The following is a 15888-nucleotide window of genomic DNA, read 5'->3' as shown; positions in this document are numbered from 1 at the left end:
AGGAAGAAGTAAAGACCAGTTAGGAAGGAGTCTGTTGCGATAAACCAAACAAGAGATGATGGTGGCTTGGGCCAAAGTGGAGACAGAGGGATTGTGAGAAGTGGAATTCTGGATATTTTGAAGACAGAACTATTAAGATTTGCTAGGGGATTACATGTGGGCATGAAATAAAAAGAGGAATCAAGGATAATCCCAAAACTTTTGCCCTAAGCAATTAGTAGACTAGAAAGGCTGTTAACAGAGATACGGGTGACAGCAGGAGTAGCTTGGGAGAGGGTATCAGGAGCTGGTTTTTGACGCATCAAGATGCTATACATCCAAGTGGAGATCTCAACTGAGCTGTATGTGTGTGTGTGTATTTGCCTTTTCCATGGGATGCAATTCTATGGGATAAAGATCTTGTCTAATTTGTTCACTGCCTGGCAGGTAGTGCCACTTCATAAATATGTATTTGTTGAATATCTAAAGTTCATATATTACCACAATGAGTTATTGCACATAATCTGCCAATATCACAAGTTGATGAGAATGTGGAGCTACAGGAACTTGCATACCTTGCTGGTGGGGGGTGGTGTGAGTAATTACAACTACTTAAAAGAACAATTTAATAATGTCTAGCAAAGTTGAAAATGTGCATGCTCAATACCCCAGCAATTTCACTACTGGGTATATTCCTAGAGAAATGACTGCACATGTACACCGGAGACATGTAAAATATAACAACATTGTTTGTAATCATAAACAATTGAAAACAACCTAAAAAGCAGTCACGAGGAGAATAAATAAAATTTACTCATGCAGTGAAATGTTATGCAGTGGCAAAGGCCAACATCAACAAGGATAAATCTTACAAACTTAACATAAAGCAAAAAAAAAAAAAAAGCAAGTTTCAGATTAATATAGTATGGTTTCACTTATATAATGTTAAAATATCGACAACTGACCTTCAAGAGATAGAAAAATACATAGATATATAGATATATAGGATTCGAAGATGCCTCCATGTTCCTCCTTCTCCACATTACTCCCATGAGTAAGTACATTATACACTATGTTATATGGCACAGGGGATTTTTTGCAGATGCAACTGAAGTTACTAATCAGTTGACTTTAAAATAGGGGGATTATCTGGGTGAACTAACCTAATCATACGAACCCTTCAGAAGCAGGAAGTTTTCTCCAGCTGGTCAAGGAAGTGGAAATAAGAGACATTCCAGGTGTGATAAGGATTCGATGCACGATTGTGGGCAGCCTCCAGGAGCTCAGAACAGCCTCGGGCTAACAGCCCACAGAGAAATGAGGACTTCAGTCCTGTAACTACTAAGTACCGCTGACAACCTAAATCAGCCTTGAAGCGGACTCTTGCCCAGAGACTCCAGATAAGAAAACCGCCCTTGATTTCAGTCCTTATAAAATTGTATGTAGAAAACCAAGCCAAGCCCGCCTGGACTTCTATCCTACAGAAGTAAGCTAATAAATAGATGTTGTTTTAAGCCTCTAAATGTGTAAGTTTGTGGTAAATGTTATGTAGTAATAACACACACACATTTGCTTAATCAAGGACCTGCACATGTAGTAAGAGAATAAAATATATGGAAAGGGTAAACACCAAATTTAGAATGTTGTTTATTCTCTTGAGTGGTTGGTGATAGGGAAGAGGCTATTGGGAAGGAGAAGATAAGGGGATTAAACTGTGTAGGCAATACTTTATTTGAACTAGGGGGTAGATATGTTATTTTATCTTTTATACCCAAAAAAATTTTTTTTTTGCTTACAATTTCTTTTAAATGTTTATTTTCGAGAGAGAGAGAGAGAGAGTGTGTGTGTGTGTGAGTGGGGGAGGGGCAGAGAGAGAGGGAGACGGAGAATCCAAAGCAGGCTCCATGCTGTCAGCACAGAGCCCCACATGGGGCTTGAATTCATGAACCGTGAGATCATGACGGGAGCCCAGCGCTTAACCGACGGAGCCACCCAGTCCTCCCTATTTTTTATACTTTTTGTGTGTCACTTATCACATAACAATTTTAAAGATTTCTGACCCTCAGTCATAGCCTAGAAATGGTACAAATGACAGACTTTGAGATGCTCTTTGGGCTTGGACAATGTGTGCCCCCAAAGGACTGTGCTAGACACCTTTTGTTTTCTGGAAAGGTTTATAAACTTTGGGAGTAGGATGGAGTCCCCATGACAACTAAGACTGAATTTCCTTCCACCCAATAGGATCATGCTACAAGTTGGATTTAATTTAACAAAAAGAAGAAGAAGAAAGAAGAAGAAGAAGAAGAGGAAGAAAAATTTTGCGTACTCAAATTTGTGTTGAGCGAATGAATAAATGAATGAATGGAGAGATGAATTATGAATGAATGCCCAAGTCTCATAGAATCACCATCAAGATTGTGCTTTTGGACCACAGAGTGGGATAGGAAAATATTGTCCCATTAAAGAATAATCCACAATTTGAAAGTAAAAAACCTTGGAGTTAAAAAAAAAAAAAAAGACAGGGATGCCTGGATGGCTCAGTCAGTTAAGCAGGTGACTCTTGGGCTCAGGTGATGATCTATCTCATGGTTCATGAGTTCAAGTCTCGAGTCGGGCTCTGCACTGAGCCTGCTTGGGATTCTCTCTCTTCCTCTTTCTCTGCCCCTTTCTCTAGCACGCTCTCTCTCTCTCGAAATAAATAAATAAAAATTTTTTAAAAAGACAGACGTGAATCATACAGTAACTGAAAATTTTGGTTTGACTGGAGCCCCAGCCCCTCCCCTGAGAGAGCTCCCCAGAGGCAGGACAGACAAAGTTCTGGAGTTCTGGCCAAGAATCCTGGGGCAGCTTAAAGCTCAAGCCCACCCCTTCCCTGGCCCTCCAGAGACACTGTGCTAATGGCCCTGATGATAACAAATGGTTCTATGTGACCACAGCTGCCTCTTACACTGGTTGGAGGCAAACTTGATTCAGAACCACGATGGAGGGTGAAGCATCAAATTTCTTATTTCAGCAGAAAATTGATACCTAAGGAATGCAACCTGGCAGCAGTCCAGAAAGAAGATTTGACAGTCGTGTGGGCTGTAGGGAAAGGGCTTTCCTGTCCCAGGGCTTTTACTTTGAGGAAGGGCCATGATGAAGAGCTCCAATCACCAGCTCTGCTTTGGACAGGGAGGTCCGAGGACTGTAGCAGGAAATAGGCATTGGGGTCAGAATCCACGTTGGGTCAACAGTACCTCTTCCAGATTCAGCCTTTCACTGGCAGCTGGATGTGAGAGACTACCCTCCTCAGCCATTAAGACTAAACATGTATTTCTCTGATGTTACCAACGCATTTCCAGAAGGAAGCTTTTTAGGCAGGATTTTTTTAGCTGGCAGATATTAGATTTGCAACTCAAATTACCTTAAGATTAGGAAAAAAGTGGGGAGGAGGGGCATTTATGGGTCATAGACCTGCATCAAGCCCAGCTGGATACAGCAGCTAAAATTACATCAGGAATGTCTCCCTCCATCTGTTGACTCTATTTTCCTGTGTATTAGTTCAGATGACCTCTCTCTCTATGGGGGCCAGAGAGTCACTGGCTCCTCAAGGCTTTCCTCCCACCAGCTTAGGGGGATAAAAGCACCTCATTCCCAGTAGTTCTAGAAAAGCTCCAAGAATTGAGTCTCATTGGACTGGTTTTAGTCCCCAGCCCGTGCCTGATCCATTGTGACCAGGACACCAACTGCTTGAGTCTATCTTGGATCTAGGCAGGCAAACCACATGGATTAGGAGTGTGGAAGAAGCAGGTTTCCCAAAGGCAAATAAGGTCTTTTGTTGTTGTTGTTTCTGTTTTTTTTTTTATCAGAGGATGCTTGGCCAGCAGCAACCATAGGGAGCAAAACAGAAAGAACAGGTGGGATCTAGTCGTCTCCCGGCATTTTCTTTTCCCTCATAATAATTTCTGATAGTGATGCCACCTTAAGCCCACCTGAAGAAATTATGATTCCACAGATCTGAAGCAGAGTCCAGAAATAGTATTTTCACAAAGTTCCCCGAGGTGGTTCTGCTGAGTAGAGTAGTTTAGGAACTACTAATTAATCTAGTGGACAACCTTCTTACTCTGCTCCCCACTAAAAATCACAAGTGAGTATATATGGGGCTCAAGCTTATAACATTAGAATTGCCTTTTTACTCAGAGGAGGTGAAAATAAAGGATTATCTTTATATTTTGAGATCAAGGAGATGAAAGTATAAATTAATGAACCTATTTCAAAGCCCACCCCCCCACCTGCCCCTAATGCTGGACAAACAGGAGATAAATAGAAGTGGCTCCTAAGATGTTGGACCAGGTAGCAGGCCCATAGGAGCTCTTCACACACACAGTAACTCATTAACTCTCCTGCTCCAAGGGCAATAATGTGTCACTGCGACCAGGGAGTTGCTGAGGCCTGGCTCTGCCTTGGAAAAGGTGTATACCATCATCACAGCTTAGAGTCAGACAGGGAAGGCCATGGATTGGAGAGACCCAAGACAAGGCAGAGGAGCTGGACCTTACTTAAAAATTGATTTTAACTCCCTGCCAGTAGTTGCTTAACCTTGAGGATTCAGGACAAGCTGGATTAGCTGCAACGGTGGAAGGTGGAGGGAGATGGGCGGGATTAGCCAAATCATCCAATCCCATCCTCTGAACCTGATCATAGGACACTGATCAATTACCACTATTATTAATGCTCACGTCTCTATCATCTCTGTTGTATGTTCTTTGAAGGCTGAAACCCAAACTCACACTTTTTCCTGTTCCCAGCACCCAGCCCAGTTGGTTATACTATAACCTTGTAGGTTATAGTTTCTCAAGTAGTATTTGCTAATATGGATTTTATATTTTTTTAATATTTATTTATTTTTGATAAAGACAAAGAGCATGAGTGGGGGAGGGGTAGAAAGAGGGGGACAGGGGATCGATCCAAAGTGGGCTCCATGCTGACAGCAGCAAGCCCGAAGCAGGGTTCCAAGTCACAAACCATGAGATCATGACCTGAGCCAAAGACCAATGCTCAACTGACTGAACCACCCAGACGCCCCTGGATTTTATAATTTTTCAGGACATTTTCTCAAAGCCACAGTCAAACTATGGGGTCAGTATGGTGCCTGGAACATAGCAGGTGTATAGAGGTTCACAAAATTAGCAAGGCCTGCATTGGACCAGAGAAGGGGAACTGATATGCTGTCAGGTCTTCATTACCTCAGGAATCAAATCAAACAAGCCCCCAGGGACAGTCTGAGTCGCAGTAGCTGCCAGCACAATAGCCAAAAAGAAAGGACAGCTGTAAACTTGGATGTCAAAAACCAAACCAAAGAAATGATGATACTGCCTTGGCCTCAATGAAGAATGTTCTAATGAGGAAAAAACAAAACAAAACGTGGTCATGGTACAACTCAAGTAAACCTCTCCTGCTCTGTAAAAATAATGGTGGCAATGTAATTTGTAATAATTCACATTTTATGAACACCAACCACCATGCCCGTGTAGTATACAAGCATTGTGAGATTCAATAAAATCTTACAACAACCCTGTGATGGTCTACTTTTATAGACTTCAAAAGAATTAAGAAATTGTCCCAAGTCTCCCAGCTCATAAGTGGAGAGACTGTATTTGAATCCAGACCTTTATGACTCTAGAACCCACATAGGAATCCCTACACTGTCTCTTTTAAGGTGACAAATATATTCTGTGCTATTTATGAACAAGTCAGATCTCTCCCTGGTCCCTCTGTCTGTTAACAAAGGAATATGGCCAGTGAGCCCCTTATTCAATCCCAAAGGAGACCTGGACCCCAGGCTCTGACTCACTCAAGAGACAGCTCCTAGAACTTCAGGGCCCCTGGATGCTTCCTGTGTTTTGAGATAACAAGGGCTTTCATGGTCATGACTAGAGTCTAGGGACCAAGTACCAAGCAGGGGTTGTTGGGGCAGAAGAAAGCACACCTTGGGGCAGAGAGATGAAGGGAACATCTGATCTGGAGTTCCCAAAGGCCCTCTTTTCCCCCAAGAGTCTCCAAGAGCAGAGTTTTCAGACCTCACTGGGGCTAGGCCAGGGCAGACAGAAGCACCTACCCCAGGGCACAGAGGTCTTGTGCTCGCAGAGTGGACTTGAGACATAGAAGGACAGGGAAAGGGACATGGAACTAGATGAAGACCCAGACACAGCAGCAGCTTCCCTGCAGCCACCTGCCTGGTTGAGATGGAAACACTGATTCCAGCTCCAGCCCCCAGACAGGCTAAGAATATCCCAGAAAAGCAACAGCCACCACCCCCGCCCTTCTTGATCTGCTCCTACATCTGGAGTGCTATGCTGGGTGCCAGCAGGGGCAGGGAGGAGATAGAGTGGGGGGTGATGCTTGGGGTGGGTATGAAAGGGAGGAGGGGGAAAAGGGCTTGGTGGAGGCAGGACAAGGTGAGCTGACAAAGAAAGCTGGAGGGAGCTGGAAGGATTGGGCCCACAGAGCTGTGCTCAGGGGGCAACAAAGGAGGTGAAGGCAGGGGCCAGGGAGCTAGGGAGAGAAGATTGAGGGGTGAGGGTGAGAGGATGAGGAGGGCTGGCATCAGTAACCTGGAAGGGAAACCTTCTTTTATGAAAGAAGGAAGCAGAGCTTATGGCAAGGAAAAGGAGCTCCCAGCTCACCCACATCCTCCCCTGACCCCAATCTTGGGCCTCCAGTATCTAGACATCAGTCCCTTCTCTCCCTGCCCCAGGGCACTACTTCCTCAGCTGTGCTTTCCAACCCTATTCTCTGTTCTAAAACACCTGTTTTGGGCCTCCTCAGTTAGATCCTAACAAGGGGCCTGCTGGAATGGGAAGGAGGTGAGAAGGTGGGGTCTTCCTCCTGACAGCTGGCAGCACCTCCTTTGTCAGGTTCATCTTTCCTCTCTGCTCATCCCCTTTCCCACTCCCCACTGTTGCCTGGGGAAGTCTTCTCCCTCGGCTGCCTCCCCGGACCTTACTCCTCCCCACATGAGCTCTCCTGGACTAAGAGCTTCAGGAGAGGGAAGGAGGGCTGGGAGGGTGCATATCCTTCCCCTTTGCACACCTCAGGAGGTGAGACCCTGGTGGGGACACTGGATCGGTGAAGGAGTCAGAGGCAGCAGGATCCAGGCATTCAGATGCCCAGGCTGAGTCTCCACCCTGGCTGTTTTAAGAAACTTTATTGCCATCAGCCTCTCTGTAAGGGCCCCCTGGAGACATAGGTTGCAATGACCTTAGGTCCTGGGGCCTCCAGGCTTAATGTTCACTGGGGAGACCCTGGACTACCTTGGCATCCTGCCCTTTGTCTCAGAACCTTTCAGGGGCCCCCACTAAAGTTTGGAGGGATCTGGGGAGGGAGACCTGTGAGCCTGAGCACCTCCCCTTCATCTCCTGGGCTGAACTGCAGAAAAGCAGGCCTCACATGGATGCTGTGCACACAAAGACTGAGCCCGTCAGGCAGAAACAGACTAGGGAGAACCAAACAGTGCTGGAGCTAGAAAATGAAACAGATTCAGAGGATGAGTTTTATTTAGAGTCAGAATTGTAGAATTGGAAGAGGATTTAGGAATCATTTTTAAGTCCAATCCCCAACATGTTATCTCCTTTCATTAATATTCATTTTTTTGTCCAATAATGAAAGTAAGATATATAGAATCCCTGCATTTTAATATGAAGGAAAGGAGGTCCAGAGAGCTGAATGACCAGAACTACCTCCTGCCTCCTGGACTATGGCCTCTCAGAAAAGGAGATAAAAGGGTAGAAGAGTCTGAGCAGCATTGCCTGGAAATGTTCCCTTAAAGATGGGGCTCATCTTCCCGGGGGTGGGGGTCAGTGAAGGGTTCATCTCTCAGGTGAAATTGGTGGTAATCCTCATCAATAAGGCTGTGTTCCTACACAGGCTAATACCCTGGTCTAAGCCCTCCAATTCTTGTTTTGAGGTCTGCAGTTCTTGCCTTAAAGAGCCTGCAGGAATAACCATTTATCTGGACAGGGCACTGTTCTAGGAAATCTACAGAGTGATGGAGACAGACAAGGAGCCTGGTCTGGGGGAGGCGGGGTTCTCATCTCTGGGAGTCTAATACAGCCAGCACTGTCCCAGAGGAGCACCCACATCCATGAGAAATGGACAGAGGAGACGTGACATACAGATACTAATACAGATAATTGAATCAATCACAGAATGTAGACCCTAAACATAACCCAACTAGAAAAGTACACTTGCAGATGCGGTGGGAAAGTCACCACCCTTCTGTAAAGCCCATCTTCTCCCTGAAGTTTTTCTATTTTAGCTATACCTATTCCCCTTGGCCTCCACCCTGTAGAGACATAATCTCCTTCTCTCCTCCATAAATGTTTGTTTTTAAGTTGATTTATTTAGTTTGAGATAGAGTGAGAGCGAGAGAGTGGGGAGGGGCAGAGAGAGAGAGGGCAAGAGAGGGAATCCTAGCCAGGCTCTGAGCTGTCAGTGAGCTGGACTCTGGGCTCAAACTCATGACCATAAGATCAGGACCTGAGCTGAAATCAAGAGTCAGACGGTTAACTGACTGAGCCACCGAGGCATCCCAATGTTGTTGTTTTTTTTTTAATAACAGAAATGCTGTTGTTTTAGGATCTGTTTTGATTATTTTGTCTCCTTGTCCTTTAAAAATTCCATCCATAGGGGCTCCTGAGTGGCTCAGTTAGTTAAGCATCTGACTCTTGGTTTTGGCTCAGGTCCTGATCTCTGAGTTGTGAGATTGAGCTCTCTGTCAGGCTCTGCATCGGGAGCCCAGAGCCTGCTTGGGATCCTCTCTCTCCCTCTCTCTCTGCCCCTCCCCTGCTCTCTCTCTCTCTCTCAAGATAAATAAACTTAAAAACTTTTTCATCCATATTCATTTTGCGTATCTTTGATTCAGGACTCAGAGCTCAGCCTTTAATTAACCAAGTTGTTATGTAGCAGTTGCTGTTGGGGAAAGAGTTTAGAAAGATCGACCTCAGGAAGAGCATTAGGTCCCTTCCGATCAGTCCAAAAAGGCTTCTTGAAAGAGGTGGATTTTCAAGAGTTTGTCAGAAGAAGGCAAGGTAGTAGTTTGAGGGAGGGTTCTGGCCCAGGGGTAGTTGCTCAGAGATTCAAGAGGGATAGCCAAAGGAGGAGAGTGGAAAGTGTGTGAGCCAGAGAGAGGGTCTGAGGCAGGACAAGGTGAAAAATGAGAAAGGGAGTAAGACCTTTTAAAGCATCTGTTTTGGGGACCCTGAAGCAGGGAAGAAAATTCTTGATTCTGACCCAGAGGACAATAGGAAGTCACAACCGGGCCTGGAGTGGAGGTACCATGATGGCAACATCTGTGGGTGCTGCATAGAAGATCTTGTCCTACGTGACACCAGTAATAGGCCTTGCGTCAATGAGGGACTCCCGGGAGCAGAACCGGGAGGATCCACGTGCCGTTCAGATCCACGTGTTTCTGCTAGGGCAACTCAGTCTCAGTGGGACCTGTCCTTAACTACTGGTGAGCCTACTGTTCCTTGGGTGCCAGATAAAGGCTGACTCAGAAGCCCTTATAGGAGGAAGTGGGACCAATTATAGAAGCTGAAAAGAGGGAACGCTTTTTTGCAACTAGGGGGAGAAGAAGAGGTTGGGTAGGTCATCTGGGCTGCAAAAGTATAATGATCAGATGTAAGGGAGCAGGAGAGACTCTGCTGAGAAAGTGCTCACTGGGTGCTGAGTCAGGAAGGGGGTACAAGTCTGTGTGCATATGGTGGTAAAGAGATAGGGAAATAAGACAGCCACACCATAGGCCTCCAGGAAGGTGTGAGTGAGCAGGGGCTGTGGGAGAGCAGAGAAAAGCCAGTGCCTCTGGTGGCAGAAACTGCAGCCCAAGGGGATTCTGGAACAGCCTATATGGAACAAACCACATTCACACATACTCATACACACAAACCCTGACAGCGGTAGTCCCTGGAAGTCATTTTGGTGGTCTATGAAGAACATGGAGGTGATTCCAGGGATAATTCTGAGGATTTTGCTGAATACCTAAGCAAGGGCTTCTCTCCCTATCATACCTACCTCCAAGGCCCACTTAAGACTTCTGTGTTGGGAAGCCACAGGGAGCAAGCCTGGAGAAGAGTGGACACTGTCCCATAAAGCAGACAGAACAGACCCAGAACCAGCCTGGATGTGCAGGTAAGGCCCAGAGGGCAAGGCCTTATGGGTGCTGAGGAGGAAACAGAGAGACCCAGAGAGCAATGGGCAGGACCTAGCCTAATATCTTGCAGCTGAGAGTGGGGACAGCTCGGACATGAATGGCAGGAAGAATTTAACAACGAAAACCCATCTCAACCTGGACCCAGGGCTGGGCTGAAGGTTGGGCCAAACCCCTTGGGCTTGGGCCTCCCTCTACACAGGAGGCGCTGTCTGCTGTCTGAGCCCGAGGAGACCAATCCATCCAATTTCTAGCATTTCCCCCAGGAACCAATCATTCATCACCCACCCAAATGTGGGATCAGGGTGTGTTGGTGAGGGAGAAGAGCACAAGAGGAGCCACCCAGGGACCAAAGCCTAGGGTCTCTCCCCACAGACTCAGCTGCAGACACTCAGGCCAGCAAACAGCAGACTCAGGAATATATATCTGAGGGTCTTGCCATCCCCAGAGCAAAGGCCCCCAAGGAGGGGATTGTGACCTGCTGGAAGGTCGGGGCCCTGCCAGCACCCCATCACAGGCAGAGCAAGAATGCACCTGCTGCACTCCTCCACAACCTCCCCGGTGGTGGCTTCATGGGACAAAGGCAGGGGAGGACAGCGAAGAGATAATCTACCTATGGCCAGGTTGGGGAAGCCAGAGCAGTTCGACCCAGCAGGTGCCCGGGCGCCTTAATGAAGGTACTCACTGCCCACCCTGCCCCCCCCCCCCCCCCAACACATAATCAACAGCGGGGAGAGTCTCTTCCCACTGCTTCTCTGCTACCACGATCCAATGCATTAAAACAAGCTGACCCAGGGCCTTAGGACTTGGGGCGGGGGAGAGCAGCCAGTCCCCTCTCCCCAGCTCTGACCCTGAGGAGGCCCTTGGAACCAGGGCCACCTCCTCCTCCTTTCCCCTTTCTGGTGAAGGGAAAGGACCAGAGACAGAGGGTAGGGGGCGGGGCGGGACTTGAGATAGGCATGCGAGTTCTATTGGTCAGAGGAGCTGCCGGTCACAAGGGCAATTCGGGCGAGGATTGGCTGCGTGAGGCGGGGCGCGGCGCTGCTAAAGACCGGGCCCAAGGGGTGGGGCTGACGCTGCAGCTGGCGCAGCTCAGACCCCGAGCAACCGCCGCGGAGCAGCCAAGCAACCACCTTCCCCTGCCCGTTCCCGCGCCCGGGCCGGGGCTAGGCCCCCAACCGCCGGGTCTCCGGGGGCTGCAGTAGCGGCGGCGGCGACAGCGGCGCCGCCCGCGGTTCCCGCCGGGGCCCGGGCGCCGGCCCCGCTCTGCAGGATGGGCACGGTGCTGTCTCTATCCCCCGCCTCTTCGGCCAAGGGCCGGAGGCCCGGCGGGCTGCCCGAAGAGAAGAAGAAAGCGCCGCCCGCGGGGGACGAGGCGCTGGGGGGCTACGGGGCGCCGCCAGCAGGCAAGGGCGGCAAAGGCGAGAGCCGGCTCAAGCGGCCGTCAGTGCTCATCTCGGCGCTGACCTGGAAGCGCCTGGTGGCCGCATCTGCCAAGAAGAAGAAAGGCAGCAAGAAGGTGACGCCCAAGCCGGCATCCACTGGCCCTGACCCCCTGGTCCAGCAACGCAACCGCGAGAACCTTCTCCGCAAGGGTCGGGATCCCCCCGACGGCGGCGGCGCCACCAAGCCACTGGCGGTGCCGGTGCCCACCGTGCCCGCGGCCGCTGCCACCTGCGAGCCGCCGTCGGGGGGCAGCGGGGCCGCCCCGCCGCCGGGTTCCGGTGGGGGCAAGCCTCCACCGCCGCCACCCCCAGCCCCGCAGGCGGCGCCGCCGGTGCCTGGCGGCTCGCCGCGGCGGGTCATCGTGCAGGCGTCCACCGGCGAGCTGCTGCGCTGCCTGGGCGATTTCGTGTGCCGACGCTGCTACCGCCTCAAGGAGCTGAGCCCGGGCGAGCTGGTGGGCTGGTTCCGCGGAGTGGACCGCTCGCTGCTGCTGCAGGGCTGGCAAGACCAGGCCTTCATTACGCCCGCCAACCTGGTGTTCGTGTACCTGCTGTGCCGCGAGTCGTTGCGCGGGGATGAGCTGGCGTCGGCCGCCGAGCTGCAGGCCGCCTTCCTCACCTGCCTCTACCTCGCCTACTCCTACATGGGCAACGAGATCTCATACCCGCTCAAGCCCTTCCTCGTGGAGCCCGACAAGGAGCGCTTCTGGCAACGCTGCCTGCGCCTCATCCAGCGGCTCAGCCCCCAGATGCTGCGGCTCAACGCCGACCCCCACTTCTTCACGCAGGTCTTTCAAGACCTCAAGAACGAGGGCGAGGCCGCCGCCGGCGCCGGGGGTCCACCCAGCGGGGGCGCGCCCGCGGCCCCCTCCTCCTCCTCGGCCGCCAGGGACAGCTGCGCGACCGGAGCCAAGCACTGGACTATGAACCTGGACCGCTAAGGGATTCCCAGGGCCGCGCCCGCCCCCCACCCCCATCCCAGCCCCTGACACGCACTCGGAGCCCCCGGGACCATCAAGCCGCCGCCGCTGTTATCGCCGCTCCGCGCCGGAGGAGGAGCCGCCCCTGTCCCGCAGGGGAAGGTGGAGGCCAGGACGCCAGAGGCCGCGGCTCTGAATATGCTAGGCATAGGGTGGGGGATGCGCGTGGGAGGGGGAACCCCCAACCTCACCCTTTCTGTCTGCCTGTGCCCCATGTCTTCAATTCTACCTGGATCTCCTCCTTCCTTTCTGTGTGCGTCTCTAAGTCCATGTCCCTTGGTCTTGACCATTTCCCGGCCTTCTTCCTCTACCTTCATCCTCCGGTCCGCCTTCCCAACTCCCTCTCTGCCTTTCCATTTTCGGTAACTTGGGTGTGTATTTCCGTCTCCATCTTACCCCCCACCTGGCTATCTCTCGTTGCTCCCGTTTCTCTTTCTGCACCTGTGTCCCCAGCTCCCCTTCTTGTTCTCTTTTTTTCCTCCCTTCTGGCATGTGTCACCATCTTCCCTCCTGTCTGCTCCCCCCCACCCCCACCTATGTCAGCTTGCATTTCTTCCCCCGACTGAGCCCTCATATCCCTCTTCCCAGACCAAAGGGACTATTAATTCTTGATTTGAACTGACTGAGGTGCGGCGAGAAACTGCAGCCCTAGGAGCCCAGACAACCACCTGGATGGTCCTTCGCCCCACCCCCACCTCCTCTCCCTACCTTTTCCAACGTGTTGCATGCCGGGAGTTGGGGGGTGGGGGAGATGCCGGCTTCAAGAGGCTGAGGTTTGGGAGCAAAATCAACCTAGGAGGCCACCCTGGCGGCGGCGGCGCCTCAGCGGAAGGATGGGAGGAGACAGAAACTCTTCTTACACTGGGGGAGGGGCACCTCCTCTTCCTTATCCTTAGGTGTTTTTGTTCCCCCCACCTTTTAATTTATTTGGTTGTTTCCAGAGGGAGGGGGGAGGGATGGGTGTTGGGCTGGGAGCTGTCTGAGGTGCTGATTTGAGGCCGGACCGGAATCCTCCCGGGAGGGTACCAGGGACTGGGTTGGGCCTGGTGCCGTGTCCAAGGTGCCAATGATGAGGGCCGACGGCGCGGGCTGCACTGTCTGTCTGTCCGTCTGTCCCGGAAAGAACTATAAAGCGCTGGAAGCGCCTGCAGATGGTTTTGCGCCGGCCTTTCTTTGGGCCCCAGGAGGGAGGGAGCGGGAGCAGAAGTGAAACTGTCACAGGCACGGCAGGAGGACCCCCACGGGCCTCGTGGGGAAGGTGGGTACCTGAGAAGTGCTACTCTTTCTGTCCCCTCGCTCCCCGCATTGGCTTCCGTTTTACAGAGAGTAAAGTAGCCAAAGGTTGAGGCCTGGTGATAAAGCTGAATCCTCTCACCCACTCCACCTCCATCTTGTCTCATCTAGCTCTTCATTAATGCACAGGCTATTTAGGGATTACGTGATGAGGACAGCAAAAGTGGTTCCCTTTACAAAGTAGTCCACTGAAGCAGAACTAGCTAGTTATGATTGCTGCTTTTCTCTTCCTCCACCTCTCCCCACTATATATACTGTCTAGAGTCCAGTCAGGCCTAAGTCTGTGCTCACCACTCTCAGGTGGGGCCTGACTGTCACACGCAGCTCCACACCCTTCTTCCAACATGCTAGGTTGTTTCAAGGCCGTTTCAGTCACACGCCCACCCAGGACAGCCTTGGGAAGTCCATCCCTGCTTAAGGTTCAAACCTGGCCCCTTATCCCCAGGGAGGCTAGGTAGGACACAGGCAGCCTGGGAGACAGGAGCCATTCTTTGGGGTTGAAAGAACAGAAGTAAGCTCTTTAGCCTGAGATTCCTGTTCCATTGCCTTCTTAGCCACGTGGCTAAGCGCCCCATTCAGTTTCATTGGCCCGAGGAGGCCTGGCTCCAGTAGAGCACTGGCGTCTCTGACCCTAGTAGTCGCCCAGACATCAAGCAGCTGGAGTCAGAACCCCGCGAGGTCTGAAAAGACTAGGCCCGGGTTCGCTGTCCGTGGTGCTGACCGGCTCGCTTGGGCAGGGTGGGGGCTTGTAGGGGCAGGAGGAGTTACAGGCTCAGCTTCAACTAGATTTTCCGGATAATTTGGGGAGTAGGTTGTGATCTCTTCTGGTGGCGAGTTGCAGGAGTCTGGCAGGATAACCTAGGATGCCGGCTTCCATTTACCCTCCTAAGAGGACAGAGCGCGACTCTCCCTCGACCTCGGCCCAGCGCCCTTGCACCCGGCCTGGAGCCGGAAATCCCCAGTCCAGATTTGTGAATCGAATTCCCGGGGGGGAGAAAAGGGAGAGCAGGCGGAAGGGAAGGCGGGAGCAGCCGCCCATTGGCTGGAATTTGGCGCAGTCAGCGCGGTGCCGTCATCTCTCCGGGTTTGGGAGGAGGGAGGGAGGAGCACTCGGGTCACCCCGCGGCTGTCGCCATAGCAACCAGACTAAGCGGGCGGGGCCACTTTCCACTCTCCCCACTCTAGCGGAGGAAACCATCCTAGTCTGCCTTATTTGGAACTAGTTAGCAAGACTACTTGGTTGGAACTTCTGCGTTAGAAGAGTATAAAGTGGGTGGGAAAGAGAGACGATAGTCTACCGAGACTCCCAAACATTCTGCTCTCTGTCCTGCTCCTGAACCCATAGAAACAGCACCCTCCCTTTACTGCACACACACACACACACACACACACACACACACCCGTCCAGGAACCTGTGGTCTGGCACTTGGAGACTTAGAATGAGAAAAAAAGCCTCAGTGCGTGGTGTCAAATTAAATCTCACTTTCCTTGCCATGCCCCCGAGGCATGAGACACTGCCATAATCCGATTAGGGGGTAAGCGACTGGAGGAGGATCAGCATGAATACACGGAAGAATTAGCCTCCTGGGTCAAACCTGGTCAGACTCCTGTTTTCTCTGGCAGGGGTGGTCACATGGGGGAAAGGTTCAGTCTTCTGAGAAGGCAAGGTGAGAAGGGAGAAGGTGCAGAAACAGTGTCAAATGCCTTCTTTTTCTGCTCAGAAACGAACCTCAAGACAGTGAGTCCAGGCTGAGGAGAGAAGTGCTGAAGAGGGCTCAGAATTCTAGAAAAACCCCAGCCTGTGTGAGGGGTGGACTAAGGAAAGAATGGAGATGGAGGGTAGAAGACAAAAACCCAGATGGAGCCATGACTCAGCACTTCCCTTGGCAAAGGACCGGGGTGACTCTCCCAGCACAAGAGGAGCAGCAGAGAGGGGAGGGGAGCAGGAAAGCAAATGTGTGGATAAACAGTGACCTGGCCATTTGTGGCTTTGATATACAACCAA

At 51.1% G+C, this 15888-nt stretch overlaps 1 protein-coding gene across 1 annotated transcript; it reads left to right on the top strand.

Moving 5' to 3' along the window:
• Positions 1 to 11230: 11230 nt before the first annotated feature.
• Positions 11231 to 13740, top strand: CDK5R2 (cyclin dependent kinase 5 regulatory subunit 2). The gene has a single exon (XM_060623620.2). The coding sequence runs from the start codon at positions 11439 to 11441 to the stop codon at positions 12549 to 12551; it is 1113 nt and encodes a 370-aa protein (XP_060479603.1). The 5' UTR covers positions 11231 to 11438; the 3' UTR covers positions 12552 to 13740.
• Positions 13741 to 15888: the final 2148 nt, after the last annotated feature.

This window comes from Panthera onca, chromosome C1 (assembly GCF_046562875.1).
Source record: "Panthera onca isolate mPanOnc1 chromosome C1, mPanOnc1 haplotype 2, whole genome shotgun sequence".
Lineage (NCBI taxonomy): Eukaryota > Metazoa > Chordata > Mammalia > Carnivora > Felidae > Panthera > Panthera onca.
The sequence above is the reverse complement of the archived record's forward strand: the minus strand, read 5'-3'. Positions and strand labels throughout refer to the sequence as shown.